The sequence below is a fragment of the Azolla caroliniana genome, unplaced genomic scaffold (genome assembly GCF_043228905.1).
Source record: "Azolla caroliniana isolate FFs.n. ecotype wild unplaced genomic scaffold, voAzoCaro1.0.p SCAF_4, whole genome shotgun sequence".
In the NCBI taxonomy this organism is placed as follows: domain Eukaryota; kingdom Viridiplantae; phylum Streptophyta; class Polypodiopsida; order Salviniales; family Salviniaceae; genus Azolla; species Azolla caroliniana.
Genome location: NW_028230439.1, coordinates 4,148,589 through 4,163,698, shown reverse-complemented (window position 1 = coordinate 4,163,698; position 15,110 = coordinate 4,148,589). Strand labels below are relative to the sequence as shown.

At 37.4% G+C, this 15,110-nt stretch overlaps 1 protein-coding gene across 1 annotated transcript; it reads right to left on the bottom strand.

The window, feature by feature from the left end:
- Positions 1 to 1,105: 1,105 nt before the first annotated feature.
- Positions 1,106 to 14,080, bottom strand: LOC147864881 (uncharacterized). The gene is made up of 18 exons (XM_087319060.1): positions 13,697 to 14,080; positions 12,947 to 13,079; positions 12,818 to 12,867; positions 12,258 to 12,347; positions 11,719 to 11,835; positions 11,380 to 11,495; positions 11,140 to 11,274; positions 4,846 to 4,981; positions 4,141 to 4,224; positions 4,003 to 4,056; positions 3,817 to 3,912; positions 3,570 to 3,694; positions 3,382 to 3,489; positions 2,985 to 3,084; positions 2,714 to 2,914; positions 2,545 to 2,618; positions 2,340 to 2,462; positions 1,106 to 1,358 (listed from the first exon to the last, which is right to left on the bottom strand). Exons 1-18 carry the CDS (start codon positions 13,880 to 13,882, stop codon positions 1,271 to 1,273), a joined length of 2,016 nt encoding a protein of 671 aa, XP_087175186.1. The 5' UTR covers positions 13,883 to 14,080; the 3' UTR covers positions 1,106 to 1,270.
- Between the last annotated feature and the right edge of the window lie 1,030 nt (positions 14,081 to 15,110).

Sequence of the window (15,110 nt, the reverse complement as noted above, 5' to 3'; positions counted from 1 at the left end):
AAGTCTAAAGTTTTTTGTTTATGACATCTCAATCATGGTCAATGTTCCAGAACATTCCATAAACTTCTAGATCTATTTGTATATTTTCTTAAGATCCTTGTGTTCCTAACATCTTACCATGTTCTACAACATTTTTCACATAATCCTATATGTGGCATCTTATCAAGTTCAACAACATTTTCAAAAATTTCTTTCAAACTAGACAAATTGAATGTTCACAACATCCATAATCTCTCATCAATCCTCTTGGGGATACTATCACACGAATAATTGGTCTCAACCTTTTTTATAATGGCACTTCTATAGTTTTGTCAACAAAGAAAGGTGCATCTAAAGAAAAAGTGGTCAAACCATAATAAATGGTATAAAAAAGGAAACCCTTTGCATAGTAGAAAACAAACTGGTTGCTTGAAGATCTTGTTACCATTCATGATTATAATAGAAGCACTGAGAACATTTTTTCCATGCTACACCAAAGGCTTCTCATGGTACCCCTCTAAATGAGATTCACATCAACCCCAAAACAGCCCATACGGCATACAATGGACATTTTAAAGGACATCAGTGCAAATGAATCTTGATTTGCAAAAGTAGCACACAAAAAAACACAGAAAATGTATGGATTCTGTTTTTGGCATCAATTTGCGAAGTAGCCAAACCAATTTAAAAGTTGACAAATGAAATTGTAAAAAAATCCAAATCATGATCCAAATTGTAGATTATAACTATGAATACTGTGACATGTAAAAAGATACTAACTTATTTTCTTAATTACAGCATCAAGGTAACCATGAACAATTGAAAAACGGTCTACATCTAGAACATAAACCTGAAACATCCATATTGGATATAGAGTAATGTAGAGGTGTCTTCCATGTAGCATCATGTTTTACATGAGCTTTTGCTTTATAAAATTATTATAGACAATTGAAAAATGGTCTACATCTAGAACGTACCCCTGAAACATCCATATTGGATGTAGAGTAATGTAGCATCATGTTTTTTTACATGAGCTTTTGCTTTATAAAATTCTTATAGACAGTTTACATCAACATTTTTTATTTGATGTATATGTATGTCCTTGTGATCAATATTGACTTGGGTGTGAAAATCAATCTATACATTTAGAAGTGTTGCTTCTTGTACATTTTTCCTTCAAGTAAAGAATGAAAGTTGTGTACATTAATCAGTATAACCACTATACAAGTCTCTTAAAAACAAGATCGGAATTTCTATTTGTTTGATAGATGTTATGTCAAGAAGATTGTACTTATAATGCATCTCCATGTTCCAGCTTTTCAAGTCTCCATGCGCCACTTGATTGCCCATCACCAACATGTAAGACCACCTTGTGATACCTGAAGATTGCAAAGTATTTTCACTTGAAATTGTATTAAGCGAGTAATATCTTAAGTGAAATTCTTTTATAAATAAAGAATGGAAATGTCATTGCACAACCACGATAGATTTAATAGACAGAAAATATAGAAGAACATTAATCAATTACAATTCTTTTGTAGTACATTGGAAAGGCAAAAGAAAAACTCTGCAGAAGGTAAAGCATGAGAATATACAACATAGATAAATGAACCTTGCACAAAATGTATATTCAACACAAGACTTCAGCAACGCAGTTTAAAGTGGGCAGTGGGCAGAGTGTAGACGGACAATGTGATGATAAAAATACTTAAAATTATGTCAGCATGAGCAGCTAAGATATGCAGGAGGAAAATCATGCTGGAAACATGGAATCCCAATGAAGAGATAAAATCAATATTTTATGCTGATACTTACTCACACTAATAACAGAGATTGGATTCTTTAAAAGGTGATAGAGATGGGAGGATAGACAAAGTTAGGGGGAATAATAAGTTTCAGCTGCACAAAGGGTTTCCAAAGGAATAATAGTACAACAGGGATAGGTGAAACAATTTAAGACAGCTTCTGCAATGCAATTCTACAGAGAGGAAGAGAAGATTTATTATTCATAAACTCTGATTCTTGAGCATAGGTCCACATTCTCCTATTAGTTTAGCTTCTTCAGTGATTGAGGTGGTTATGCAAATGGCCCAGTATCATATACTGATGTATATCTCAAAAGAAATTGGGATTTGTTTTTAGATTTAGTAGATTAATTGAAATGTTGAATCAAGTAGCATCTTGCCATTCTCAATATCTTCATTACACCACAGCATTTCGCTCATTAACAGAATTACAGATACATAAATGAATTCCCACTTTTCTAGTATTTATCAAGCTTTTCACTTGTACATATATCAATAAACTCCAGTATTAGGTCACAAAACATATACTTCTGTTACTAGGATACTTCTAGTTACCTTTTCAAAGCTGGTCGATGTGCTATTGAAAGCATCGTAATGCCACGCATGTAAAGCTGTTTATACAGTTTTTCCTCCCCATCTGCGTTAACAGCTGATGTGCACTCGTCCAATATAGCAAATCTTCACGGAAATCATAAATCCTCTTCGACTCAGATTTGCAAATGTAAACATTATTTCCAAATGATATAAAGCAGAGGACAACCTGGGATTATTGTATAACAACCGAGATACTGCCAAGCGCTGTTTCTCCCCACCTGATAAAGTCTCCTCCCAGTTCTGCCTTATATCATATCACAACATCAATAATAAGATAGATTTGCACAGTAGGGTAACTTATAATATTGCAAAAAAACGGGAGTTGGACGTTTGACCTGGATTTGATCAAGACCATCACCACGATGAGCTAAATATCCCAGATCGGTAGCATGAAGCGCCTCCATAACTTGTTCATCATTTGATGTGCTACTGTGAAGGGTGGAATCTAAGCTAATCTGGTTGTCTGTGGATAACCTTGCTGGAACTGCTGGATAACGAACTTGATCTCTCAACGTACCTTGTATGACGTAAGGTTTCTGTAGCACGATAACATCAGACTTGAAAATAAGCTGTCAATGCTCATTCCTCTTAACGACGCCCACAAACCTGAGAAAGATAAAATATGTTCTGGCGTGGTGGTCTTTGTATGATCCCACTTTGTAAAGGCCATAGTTCAGCTAGAACTCGAAACAAGGATGATTTACCACTACAGCACAAGAAAAAGGCAATACATCCATTGACTAAGATTGTCTTAAATCCGATTGAAATGATTGGAAAACATATCCCTAAACATTTGTCTCACATGTTATATAATCCGAAAAAAGCAGAAGGTTGACAGAGTTAGACTATATGTGTGTAAAGCATTGCTGTAGTGTACAACAAAAGTCCTCCAAGGCTAGGAGGTAATTTTTGAACAAGCGGTCCATGTGGCATTACAAGAATTGAGATCTCCTCATTCACTTGATCAAATACTAGAAATAAATGAGTTTGGAAACTCCATCACCTTCCATTAGGCCCCATGATGATGACTGAATGACCAGGAACAACCTCAAAGCTAAGTTCTCGTACCAACAGCATTCCATCTGGTGTATATACTGTTACATTTTCAAACCTGCAATTCATACATGAATTAACTCCATGGATTGATTAGAAAATGCAGATTCATACATATTAAGACCAAAAAATACATACGCTATAATATCACTATCAATAATCATGGGTGGTGTATGTGTGAAGTAATGCTTGGTTGAGCTTAGGAGCGGACGCTTTACTGGGTACCTTGCGTTCATTTTGGGTCCTATGCTAAGTTTCTTAACCTACACAAGCACAAGATGAAGATGAACTGCAATTAAAATTCCTACAGCAATTTAGCCTCTCATATTAAAAGGAAAATACGGACAGGATGCATATAAATTATAATGCTAGAACTTAAACTTACAGACTCCAAAATTTCTGAAACGCGGGATGTGAATGCAGCTAGTGAAGTTACTCTTTTGTAGATTAAGACAAGCTGACCAATAGCTTTTGATGTATTCTGGAGTTTGAAAATATGTAATTACTGGATAATTAACAAAATATTCTCCATATTCAAAATTTCCCCCTCATGTGTCAACCAAAACATTACCATCATTAAACGCATCGCACGTATATATTCTCCAGTTGATAATAGATTGTCTCTCTGTATAGATCAATGCAGATATGCTTATAAGAGAAAACTATGAGAAAGTAAACATATAATAACCTGAAAAGAAGCCATTCATACCTCATTACTGAAATAGAATGGTGCTGCAAATACACTGAGTCCTACAATAGAAGCAGTATATTTGACAAGGTAACCATCTGCCACCTGAAAAAAAAATGTCAGTAGATGAAGACCAGGTAAATTTTAAATAGTAAAATTTGCCTAACTTTAGCATTGCAATGCACTTAAAGCTAGTTTGCCTTTGCTTTCTAACAGTCACAGACATTGGTAAATGAAGGAAACAAAACTACACTATGAGAGAGAAAGAACGTCAAAGCTGATACATGCACAATGCTGTCATTCAAATTGTAAGAGGCAGATTACGACCCCACAATATGTCATGGGAAAAAAGTATTGGACAGTGGAACCTTCTCCTCAGAAGTTTGTAATAGAATCTAAGGTTTATATGCTTATGGAATTGACACAGATTATATAAATAATCTTTCTCTACATCTTCTGGTCACTGTTAACCATATACTATGCAATGCTTTCATAATGTCAAAATTTCATCAAATGTCTACTTTCTTTCCCAAGGAATCCTTGCTTTTGAAACATCTTCACATATTGAATGAGCTTTTGCAATTCACACATATGACCAAGCACACATATACGTAATGAAAATGCGAAATATGAATTAATTGGTAAAAGTTATAGATTCCAGAAACTGATGTTATAGAAAGAGCTAGGAAACATGCAAATGATGAGATTATAGAGTCTAGAAGGTACCTGCTGAAGAAACCTTTGAATTGCTGAAAGAAAAGAATGACGCATTAGCTTGTGCAAATGATCATTTAGAATTACACGTTCAGTGTCACCACCCGGAGGATCATTGAATGCAATTTCCTCTGCATGTGAAACTATACTGCAATATCCATAGAAAAGAACACATAAGAAACAAACTAGAAAAGGAAGAAAGCCTTAACATTTTTATGTTTCATAAAAACTTTACAACTCTTTATTCTCATATCACTTTTGGACTTGTATACTACACAACTATTTGGCACTTTGGGATTCACAGTTCGAAAGACAAAAACAATGATCACCGATCATATTCAGGGCCCATGTATGAATAGGGTTCAATTTGGGTTTTTGGATTCCAAGAAGCATTTAACATCACACATGGATCATGGTGTTTGCCAATCTAGTATAGAGATACCTATAGAGATACCTTCTGGTGAGTCTATATACCCCAAGAATTCCACTTGATTGTGATCAAAACTACACTTCTCAAGTTTGGCATACATATTCTGGCAATCATCATAGAACCTATCGAGCATGCACATCATGCTCCTCTTAAGTTTTAAAAATATCATAATGTCATTCAAATAGAAAATAGTGAATATTCCAAAATTGTGAAACCGAAAGGAATAACTTTATGCTAAATTTCCATAGGGAGTACAAAACACGTTCTTCCACTCATTGCTTGGACGAATCCAAACAAGATTATAAACACCCTGAAGATCTAGCTTTGTGAAGCATTTGGCTCTACAAAGATGCTACAGAAGACTTAAAATCAGAAGTAAAGCCTACTTGTTTCGAACCGTGACTTTGTTTAAACCTAGATAATCCATGACCAAACAAAGTGGCCCATCTTTCTTCAGAACAAAGAAGATTGGTGCACCAATAGGAGAACTTGAATGCCAAATGAATCCACTTGCCAAATTCTCATCAATATATTCTCGAAGAAGCATTGAGCTTTGATGGAGATAGGTTATAAATTGGTTCCCTGGTTGAAGAATGATAGGGCAAAACCAAGGTCAATGTTGCACGACCTTACCGACCTTCTCCTTATTGAAGACATTTGTAAAATCTTAATACTTGATTGGAAGTAAGGTTTTGGCTTATGTGGAGTGGGGGAATAGCATTGTTACCACCACATATCCAAACATTATGTCTTTTTGTTCCTCTTTGCACAACCTTTGTACAAAGATAGTTGACATTCAATGATACAATGAACTTGAGTTCAGAACAAGTCAAATGTGTGTTTTTCTAGGATCCATGATTGCTCATTTTCTCCAATCAAAGCTGTAGATTGTGAAGCTCGAACTAAGATAGACTAAAGGCAATCGGATGCTCTAGAATGTGGATTATATTGAATGAAATCACACAAACTAACTTCATCACTTCAATTAATTCTCCAAATGTAGTAGGAAGACATCTATAATTGTGATAGATGCAAGACAAGGTATGTTTTTTCAGAACATCATATTTGTTGATGTTCAAAACGTTGCTCAAATAGTCGGTTATCACATCATACCACTTGATTGATTGTTGAAGACTAGAGCTTGATAGATTGAGTGTGTGATGAATGGAACATGCAAGTTGGAGAAGAAATCAAGCTATGTATGAAAGAGATAGGTAGCGGCAATAGATGGTAGTGACAACATACGCGAGAAAGAGAGAGAGAGAGAGAGAGAGAGAGAGAGAGAGAGAGAGAAAGAAAGAAAGATATATTAACGTCTTTTAAGAGGCCAAAATGGCCTATAAGACCAAATAAGAGATTACATCTTGAGTGTTGTCTCTTCTTTGAGAACAAATCAAAATAAAATAAATACTACACAGTAAATATAAAAGTAAATAAGATGAAAGAGAATAAACGAGGGAATCTGGTTTTTGGCACATGTGAGATTCTCAAGTTAGGTATATTGTAGCTTTTGTCTTCTAAAGATCTCTAGCATAGGTCGATCCAGAATGGAAATGTCTCCGAAGCGAGGGAAGCATCTACGATGGCGGGAGATAATGGCTTTTATCTGTCGATGACAAGGGTGTCGAAGGCGTGGTCCATGGGGGCGGGGCCTACGTGCACGGCAAATTGCTATTGCCCGATCAATTGCAACCCCTTTGTTATGCCCTGGTCTGGAGCCCATTTGTGTATCCCGTGATGGACTAGTAGGATTAGTAGGAGTGATGGGGCTAAAGAAAGTTGTGATTGTTCTTTGTGGATGAGCTTGTGTGGCTGTATTCTTCAACAACTTTTCCCGATGTCTCTTGAGCTCTAGCAAGAAAAGTCCTAGGCATCGTTGGTCCTCATATTCCATTACCTTGCGTAGTGGACCAAAGCCTTGTTTAAAAAGGCAATGGTATCTCCCTCTGATTTCATAAAAGACACTACAATGACAAACATACTGTTCCTCAGATTCCACTCCTTGATGACACAATTGGCAAATTCTCTCTTCTAGAGGTAGTCGTGTATATCTGCCTACCTCAATCTGTAGTTGATGTGATGAAGTTCTTAGCTGCCCTATCACACCACACAGCACATAGGATAGATGTATGTCCATATAAGGTGGCCTGATGACAAATCCATCCTCCGATGTATGTAAGAAGTGCGTCTTATAGTGGGCCATCTTTGTACCAAGTGGTATTTTGGGGCTGATCCATGTTATCTTGTTTTCCAAGTTAATAATATCAGTTTGGATCACTCTATTCTTTTCCACTTTGGTCATATTTAGGTGGGGACAATCCAAGCTATATTGGAACGGCGGTAGTGCATTTATACTCATGCCATGTGACTCAAACCATTGCTGCATTTCAGCATACCAACGATGAGTGTCTCCATTTTCAGCCAGTTGTCTTGATGACATAAGTGCCAACCTTGGGTACCTTCGTTTAGGTAGCTCCCAAAGACATTGGATAAATGTCACTGATCAGAACAATGCCTCGGTTATTATAGGTGCTGCTCCCATCTCTGCCCGGATTATATCGTGGGGCACCAATGCTTTGCTCCTTATCATGCAAGCAATCATTGACACTAAAGGTCTCTCTAAATCTTTCCAATGATTTGCCTTGTTAAGACTCGGTCCCCATGTTTCTATTCCATAGAGAAGAGTTGGTGTGACAAGTGTATCAAATAACCATAGCTTAGTCCGTGGCTCTTGGAACTGCAGATGTGCACATTGTCTCTCGAGAGCACCAAGGGCTGCATATCCACGAGAAAGTTGGGCACAAGCAGCTTCCTGTAAGGAGAACCTAGGTCCTGTAAATGTTACTCCTAGGTATGTGTAGGAGCGTGTGTATTCTACCTTTTCCTCTCCCAAGAAGAATTCTGGTTCTGATCTTGTTACCCATGCTTGAGTGGTGTTAAACACCATCACTTTAGTTTTGTCCATGTTGTTGACAAACCTTTGTCCGTACAAAATAGTTTTCAGGCATTTAGATGTCTTTGTAGTCCCTCAGGAGAGTCAGAAATCAGCACAATGTCATCAGCATATAGTAATATTTGTATAGCTATACCTGCTAGGCGTGCTCCGGAACCCTTGAATCTCTCAATGTAATGTGATACCTCATCTATATAGAGACCGAAGAGAGAGAGAGAGAGAGAGAGAGAGAGAGAGAGAGAGGCAAAAGTTGGGATTAAAGGTATCTCAATCTATTAGTGAAGAAACTTAATGTACTTGTATTGTGTGGTTGCATGATTTCACATGGCATTCCAACTTTAGCAACTTACTTTTTCTTTATTGCACAAAGCAACATACTACAATTTTAAACATTCTATGTACATACATTTTCTAAGTTATCACATCCATGTACATACCTTCTATAATACTAATAGCCCTCGTCAAGGATTTTGGATTTTCTTGGGAAGTGAGGAAAAGTATTCTTCATATCATTGTGTAGCCCATAAAGGAACTGATCCACTAATGTCTCTTCATACCAAGGAATGCCAAATGTAAGGAGGCGAAAATATGTTGCATAAACTGAATTGGGGCAATCTCCTTTTTACAATCTTTGAATCTTGTTGACTATCGTTCTAAGACTATCCATATCCCCAAAGTTTGCTTGGAATTCGTACATTGTATTGCTCGACTAATAGCCCTCGTCAATGATTTTGGAGTTTCTTGGAAAGTGAGAGAATAAATTATTTAGATCATTGTTTAGCCCATAGTGAAATTGATTCACTAATGCCTCTTCACCAAAAGGAAATGTCATATGCAAGGAGGTGAAAATATGTTGCATAAGCCAAGTCGAGGCAACATCTCAAACTTTATCTTGTTGAGTGTTCTAACACTATCTATATCCCCAAAGCTTGCTTGGAATTCATACATCATATTGCTCGACTAATAACCTCCATCAATGATTTGGATTTTCTTGGAAAGTGAATTCTTCAGATCATTGTAGCCCATAATGGAACTGATCCAAGGAGTATAGATTGGAGCTCTCAGGCGATGCTATGAACTATGCGATCATTAAGGATAGATTACTACATGCATTAAGGATGAAGTGACAAGATGCTAAAATGTCAAAATTGGAATTTTACATTGCAAATGTTAACCCCCAACGTTGGCCCAAATACAAGGTAAAAGTTATAGAATGTATGCAACCACATCTTACTACTCCCATGAGCCTTGCTCCTGAAAATCCTTTAACACTTCTTTGAGCGCGTTGCATCATGGCATCATCACCAAAGTAAGAAGATATGCAAGGTATGCAATGAAAAGCTAGTGGTGGATGGATATCACTTCTCACATGCCCAACATATAAGGTAATTCACCATAAGGATGATAACTTGTTAGAGGGATATGATAATTTAAGAGTCATACTCAAATCTCCACCAAGAAGGGTGGGCACATGTGTGCATGCATTATGTTTACATAGAGAGTTTTTACCGCAAAGTAGTAACCCCCTTTTTCTTATGAAGGAGTCACACACAAGACGATATGTTTATTTGGCCCCATAGGTCAAATTTGGCCCTCATGAATGATAAAAATCCTATTCTATCCTATTCCACTATATAAGTGGACTCATGTAGCACTTCTAAGTCCATCATATATAACACTTCTTTGAGCTTATTGCATCATGGCATCATCACCAAAGTATGAAGATAAGGTATGCAATGAAAAGCTAGTGGAGGATGGATATCACTTCTCACATGCCCAACATATAAGGTAATTCACCATAAGTATGATAACTTGTTAGAGGGATATGATAATCTAAGAGTCCTACTCAAGTCTCCACCAAGAAGGGTGAGCACTTGTGTGCATGCATTATGTTTACATAGAGAGTTTTTACCACAAAGTAGTAACCCCCTTTTTCTTATGAAGGAGTCACACACAAGACAATATGTTTATTTGCCCCCATAGGTCAAATCTGGCCTCCTCATGAATGATAAAAATCCTATTCTATCCTATTCCACTATATAAATGGACTCATGTAGCACTTCTAAGTCCATCATATATAACTCAATATCATTTTTCTATTGTCAAATCTTTCTGCCTCTATGCTTCTACTCCTCTTCCCTCTTTCCACAACAACGGAGTACCACCTACATCGATTTTTATCATTTTTTACGTGATCTGACATCCATATGTGCTTGCCCCCTCAATCTCATCATTTTCAACCTCACTTCTGGTGTTCAATCCTTTGCATCTTTTCTACCTAGTGTCACTTACTATGCCTTTACTACCATGATATGCTGATGCAGTGTGCATCAACTCTCTCAAAGCTGTAGATTCAAAAAATAAAAATTATTATTTGAAGTTCCTAAGGTTGTAAGGGAGAAAAAAGAAAAAAGAAGTATGTAGCATTCACTTGAAACATACTTCCCAGAAATCATGGAATTAAAGCCCCATGCACATTCATCATGAGATATGTATGATGTATGCAATCAGGTTGTAAATGCACTTTCAATATACTAGTTCATCATTTCAGAACATTTTGTTAGAGTTCGTACCAAGCAATCTACAGATTCATGAATTGATATATTGCTATGCAAAAGAGCCATCTCATTTGATACGAAAAATCACTTTCCAGCTGCAAAGCTTATCAAACATGCATAGATAACCAGCTCATGACTTGCAATGGATAAGAAACTCATATGTAACATAGGAATCTCTGGGATATTATCCCTCCTGGCAGCCAGAAATGCTGCTTCAATGTTTTTAATGTTATTTAAGCACTTTTAGATAATTATGTTTAATCTTTCTAATTGAAATGCTCCAAATTGTATCCTCGTAACCATCAACAGCAATATATGAAAGGTTTTCCTTACGAGTGAAACAAATGATATTCTTTCATACTTACCGCTGGTGAGCATTCCTGAAATTCCCTGACAATGCTGCTTCTTGCGTTGTCATAAGTGCAAGGGGTGGACTAATTGCCCTCAAGAATACAGAGCAAAAAAGGAAGTACCCATAAAGAAGAAACTGACCCTTGTATCTGTCAAGTAAAGAAGTACATGCATCAAGCATAAAACACCATATATTTCTTAACATAGTAAAAAGCAATAACATTTAAACCAAATAGTTCAGAATATGTTCTTACCCAATCGTTTTGGCGAGAGAGCGAGTGAAGAAGATGATGTCAAGGACTGGTTTGAATGTGTATGAATACAGTTCACTGATTGATGAAGAAAATTTGGCAATATCTTCCGTAATACGCTGCCAAAAGAAACCTTCAACCAATGAGATGGTTGTATGTAACAAAGTGTAACGTGGAAATGATGTCATATGGAAGGTTTTATATTTCTAAATTCATGTGTGTAGGCAGATGAGTTACAAATGAATAGGCAAGGGAAGCAAGAATACACATAAATGCAGAATTAGATATCCAAACATGCAAAAACAAATCAAAGGAAATACAGATCAAGAACTTAACACTCACCTGATCTGGGTTTGAAAGACCCCCAAGGACTGATGCAGCATAATAAACACGATTGCTGAGATAAAATTTGTGTAGGTGCTGGGTGAGCCTTTGCTGAAGTGAAAGGCTTATAATAGCCTGTGAGATAATCATAAAGTTAATGTGAATGCTTTGACATGTCTGTAACGTCATCAACCATATGGCCCCCCTTACAACAGGAAGCCATTGACTCAATCTATGTTTAGGTCTACTTATTTCTTTCCAAAAACATCAGTCTTGCATACAAACCCATCAGGAACCTACATAATAACACATCATCAAGCATCTCATAGCTTCATAAACTCAAAAAAACTTTAAATCCAAAGTACTATAGCGTAATTCTTCAATTTTACTAAGAGAAATAACTTGTGATACTTGCATTTCAAATTTCCTAATACTGTTGGATCAATATATTCGGTCCTTTCAAATGGTTGAAAAACAAAATGCAGAAACTTGCAAACATGGAATTCCTGGAGACCAAAAGAAATAGTGAGGTATGTATGCAAACACAAAAAATATACCTGCATATACTTCAAGCCACTATTCACTATTGCAGCTGGTATTGCAGCACAAGCAAAATTCACAAGATTGGAGGAAAAGTCCGACCAGTCCTAGTGTAAGACAAAAAAATTAGAGATGGAAAACCAATATATGCACACCTACAGAAACACTGGCACAAACTTATGACTGAAACATCATTGTTCAAGTTTGGACAGTCAAAGTTAGACTATATAGAATCACATTCCAATTCTACCTATCATTAACATATTAAGTGTTCAATAGTTTAGGGGAAAACTCAGAATGGCACCAATATATTTCCTTAAATACCCCTTAGTTTTCGTTATTTCAACAATCCCTTGTTCAACCCCCTTAAACAGAGAAAGAGAGGATCAATTGACCACTCAATTGCTAATAGCACATATCATTGCTTACAAGGGGTTGACCAAGGGCATTTGGCAAAATAACGAAAACTTCAGGCATACATCAGCGTCTTCTCTAGTTTAAATGGTAGTTTTTTCCAGGTCTCATTCTTTGAAGGGGACTCTGAGGGGTATCAGCACATGTTGCAGGATATTTTTACCTTTGAGACCACTCCTTGGCCAGCTTTTCCTTCCACCAACGCAATCCTTTCTATGCCATACAATCAAACATGGGAATAATTCAGACGCATAAGTCCACAAAATAAAATTGTACAATTATACCAACCAACCTGTGAGTAATGTACGGCTGTACAAGAGACACGTTTGTATCGCAACTTGAAATGCTTCCTTTGACCATATGGAGGGCACGCAAATCTTCAAAATTTCCAATAGTCTCCTAGCAAAGATGGCATCTACCGCAATCTGCATCAAGCAATACATTAGTCCACAACACGTCCAGATAAAAAGACTGGCATAATTTCACAACCTAATGGATTTTAAATGATAATTTTGTCATATCAAAAGCAATGGCTACAGCGGTGCTTACATACGGCACATGAAAAAAGGGAATTTACCATGTGAGTATGATCATTGCAAATGCCACATATATACTGGCCATATCATTGAATTTCATGCTACATGAATAATGAAACAGTACTTACATATGTAACATGTGAAAGAAAATTTTAACACATGTCTTGGAAAAACACTTGAATTCAACTGTTATGATAAACAAAGCAGATATTTGAATTTAGTTCATAGTTAGAAATTTGATTATGCAATGGATGAAGCAAACATTTGAATTCAGCACATGGTTAGACGAAGAATTGAATTTCAATTATTTCAAAGGATAAAGCAAACATTTAAATTAATATATGGTCTGAAACAGGATTGAATTCCAATAATTTGGATGGATGACGCAAAAAAGTGCTGTTCCAATGACTGTCATAAATAATCATGGCAAATCTTAGTGGTTTCTTTTCTCTGTGATATTTCTCAAAAGTGGTTAATTCCCAAAGACTATAGAGATAGAAAAGTACCTTAGGGCTAGCAGATGTAGAGAGCGCAAGATTATGAGAAGATTCACATAATGACTTCTGTTCTGATTGAAACGCTTTGATTTTCTTGCGAAGAAGTCTGCCCCCTGCAAAAACAAAGCTGCCTCCAACAAGAAAGACATACAGAATCTTCCTTTTATGTTGTACATGAAATATCGGTTTCTCCATATTTCTCTCTTCCGTCCTCTCTCTCTTTCTCTCTCTCTCTCTCGCGCGCGCACCCTATGTCTTCATTTCTCTCGGTCCCTGGCTCTGAATCTGAACTCTCAACTACGAGCGGAATCTGCTCTACGTAGCTGAGCAGCGCCAAGGATTTCTCCCTTCGCTGTCTGCCATGGGTAAAGATTATGCCGCCTGATTCTGCGTAAGGAAGAAAGGGGGGGGGGGGGGGGGGGGGGGGGGGGGGTGAGTAGGAGGTACCGATCAGGCGGGGGGGCCGACGACGATGGCGATCATTCGTGTTGAATGGTCTGTGCATTGAGACGCCATCGCCAATTGTGTGAATGAGCTCGTGTGGGACTGACAAGCAGGCAACGCAAAATTCAAAGGCAAAAAAAGGCAAAGAGGAGAAATAAGAAGATACATATAAAAAACAACTTTAATTATAGAGTAAATTCAAAATTTCTTACTTAACGTGGGACCTTTGTTTTTTGTTTTTAACCCAACTAACCAACCAACCCTCTCTCCCATAATAACATTCATCCCATCCATCACGATTCACACATTAGGTGGGGGGTATGTTTTCACATGCCACTCCACTACTCTCTTCCTGCTTGTCCCACTCGCAAGAGAGACATACTCTCGAGAGTATTGCGATCGAGAGCGCACATTGTGGTTGCGAGAGAAATTCGTGCAAGGATTGGGCTTGGTCAAAGATGTGTGGAAAGCATGCTCGAATCTGATCAGAGGGCAGAGCTCAATGTATCAAAGTGTGATACTCGAAAGATGTGTGGAATATGAAAGCCTTGTATCAAAGTGTGATTGCTCAAACTTTCGAACTTGTTTAGGGCAATGTGTGCATAGTCGACCACTTTCATCACTTGTACCCCCAACACCCCCTCTCACATTGCAATGCATGTGAGCTAAGTCGCATGGAAGCAATGGTTCGAATGGCTGACAACGAGATGGGCTCTAACATGTATCGATGTGTACGGTTTCCTCTTTCCGCGAAGAATATGGTAAATTTGTAGTTAGGTGCAACATGTGTAGTATAATGTGTGAAGCGTGACTTGTGAGCCTCGAGAGAGAGAGAGAGATGGAGAAATGCCCATGTCATCTCCGCACATGAGCACCGGTTTGCTCACACCTTCGTGGTGTATGGCGTACACCCCCCCCCCCCTCCAGTATACCATTATTGTACACATGTGACTAGCCGCTTGCATGATATTATCATCAT

What these genes read in the sequence shown, in the direction of transcription:
- LOC147864881 (XM_087319060.1), bottom strand. Translation starts at nt 13,882, where the DNA reads ATGGAGAAACCGATATTTCATGTACAACATAAAAGGAAGATTCTGTAT. An exon ending in TCTCTCGCCAAAACGATTGG is followed by an intron (nt 11,275 to 11,379) that starts GTAAGAACATAT and finishes TTTACTTGACAG; the next exon opens with ATACAAGGGTCAGTTTCTTC. An exon ending in TTTCAGAAATTTTGGAGTCT is followed by an intron (nt 3,695 to 3,816) that starts GTAAGTTTAAGT and finishes GTGCTTGTGTAG; the next exon opens with GTTAAGAAACTTAGCATAGG.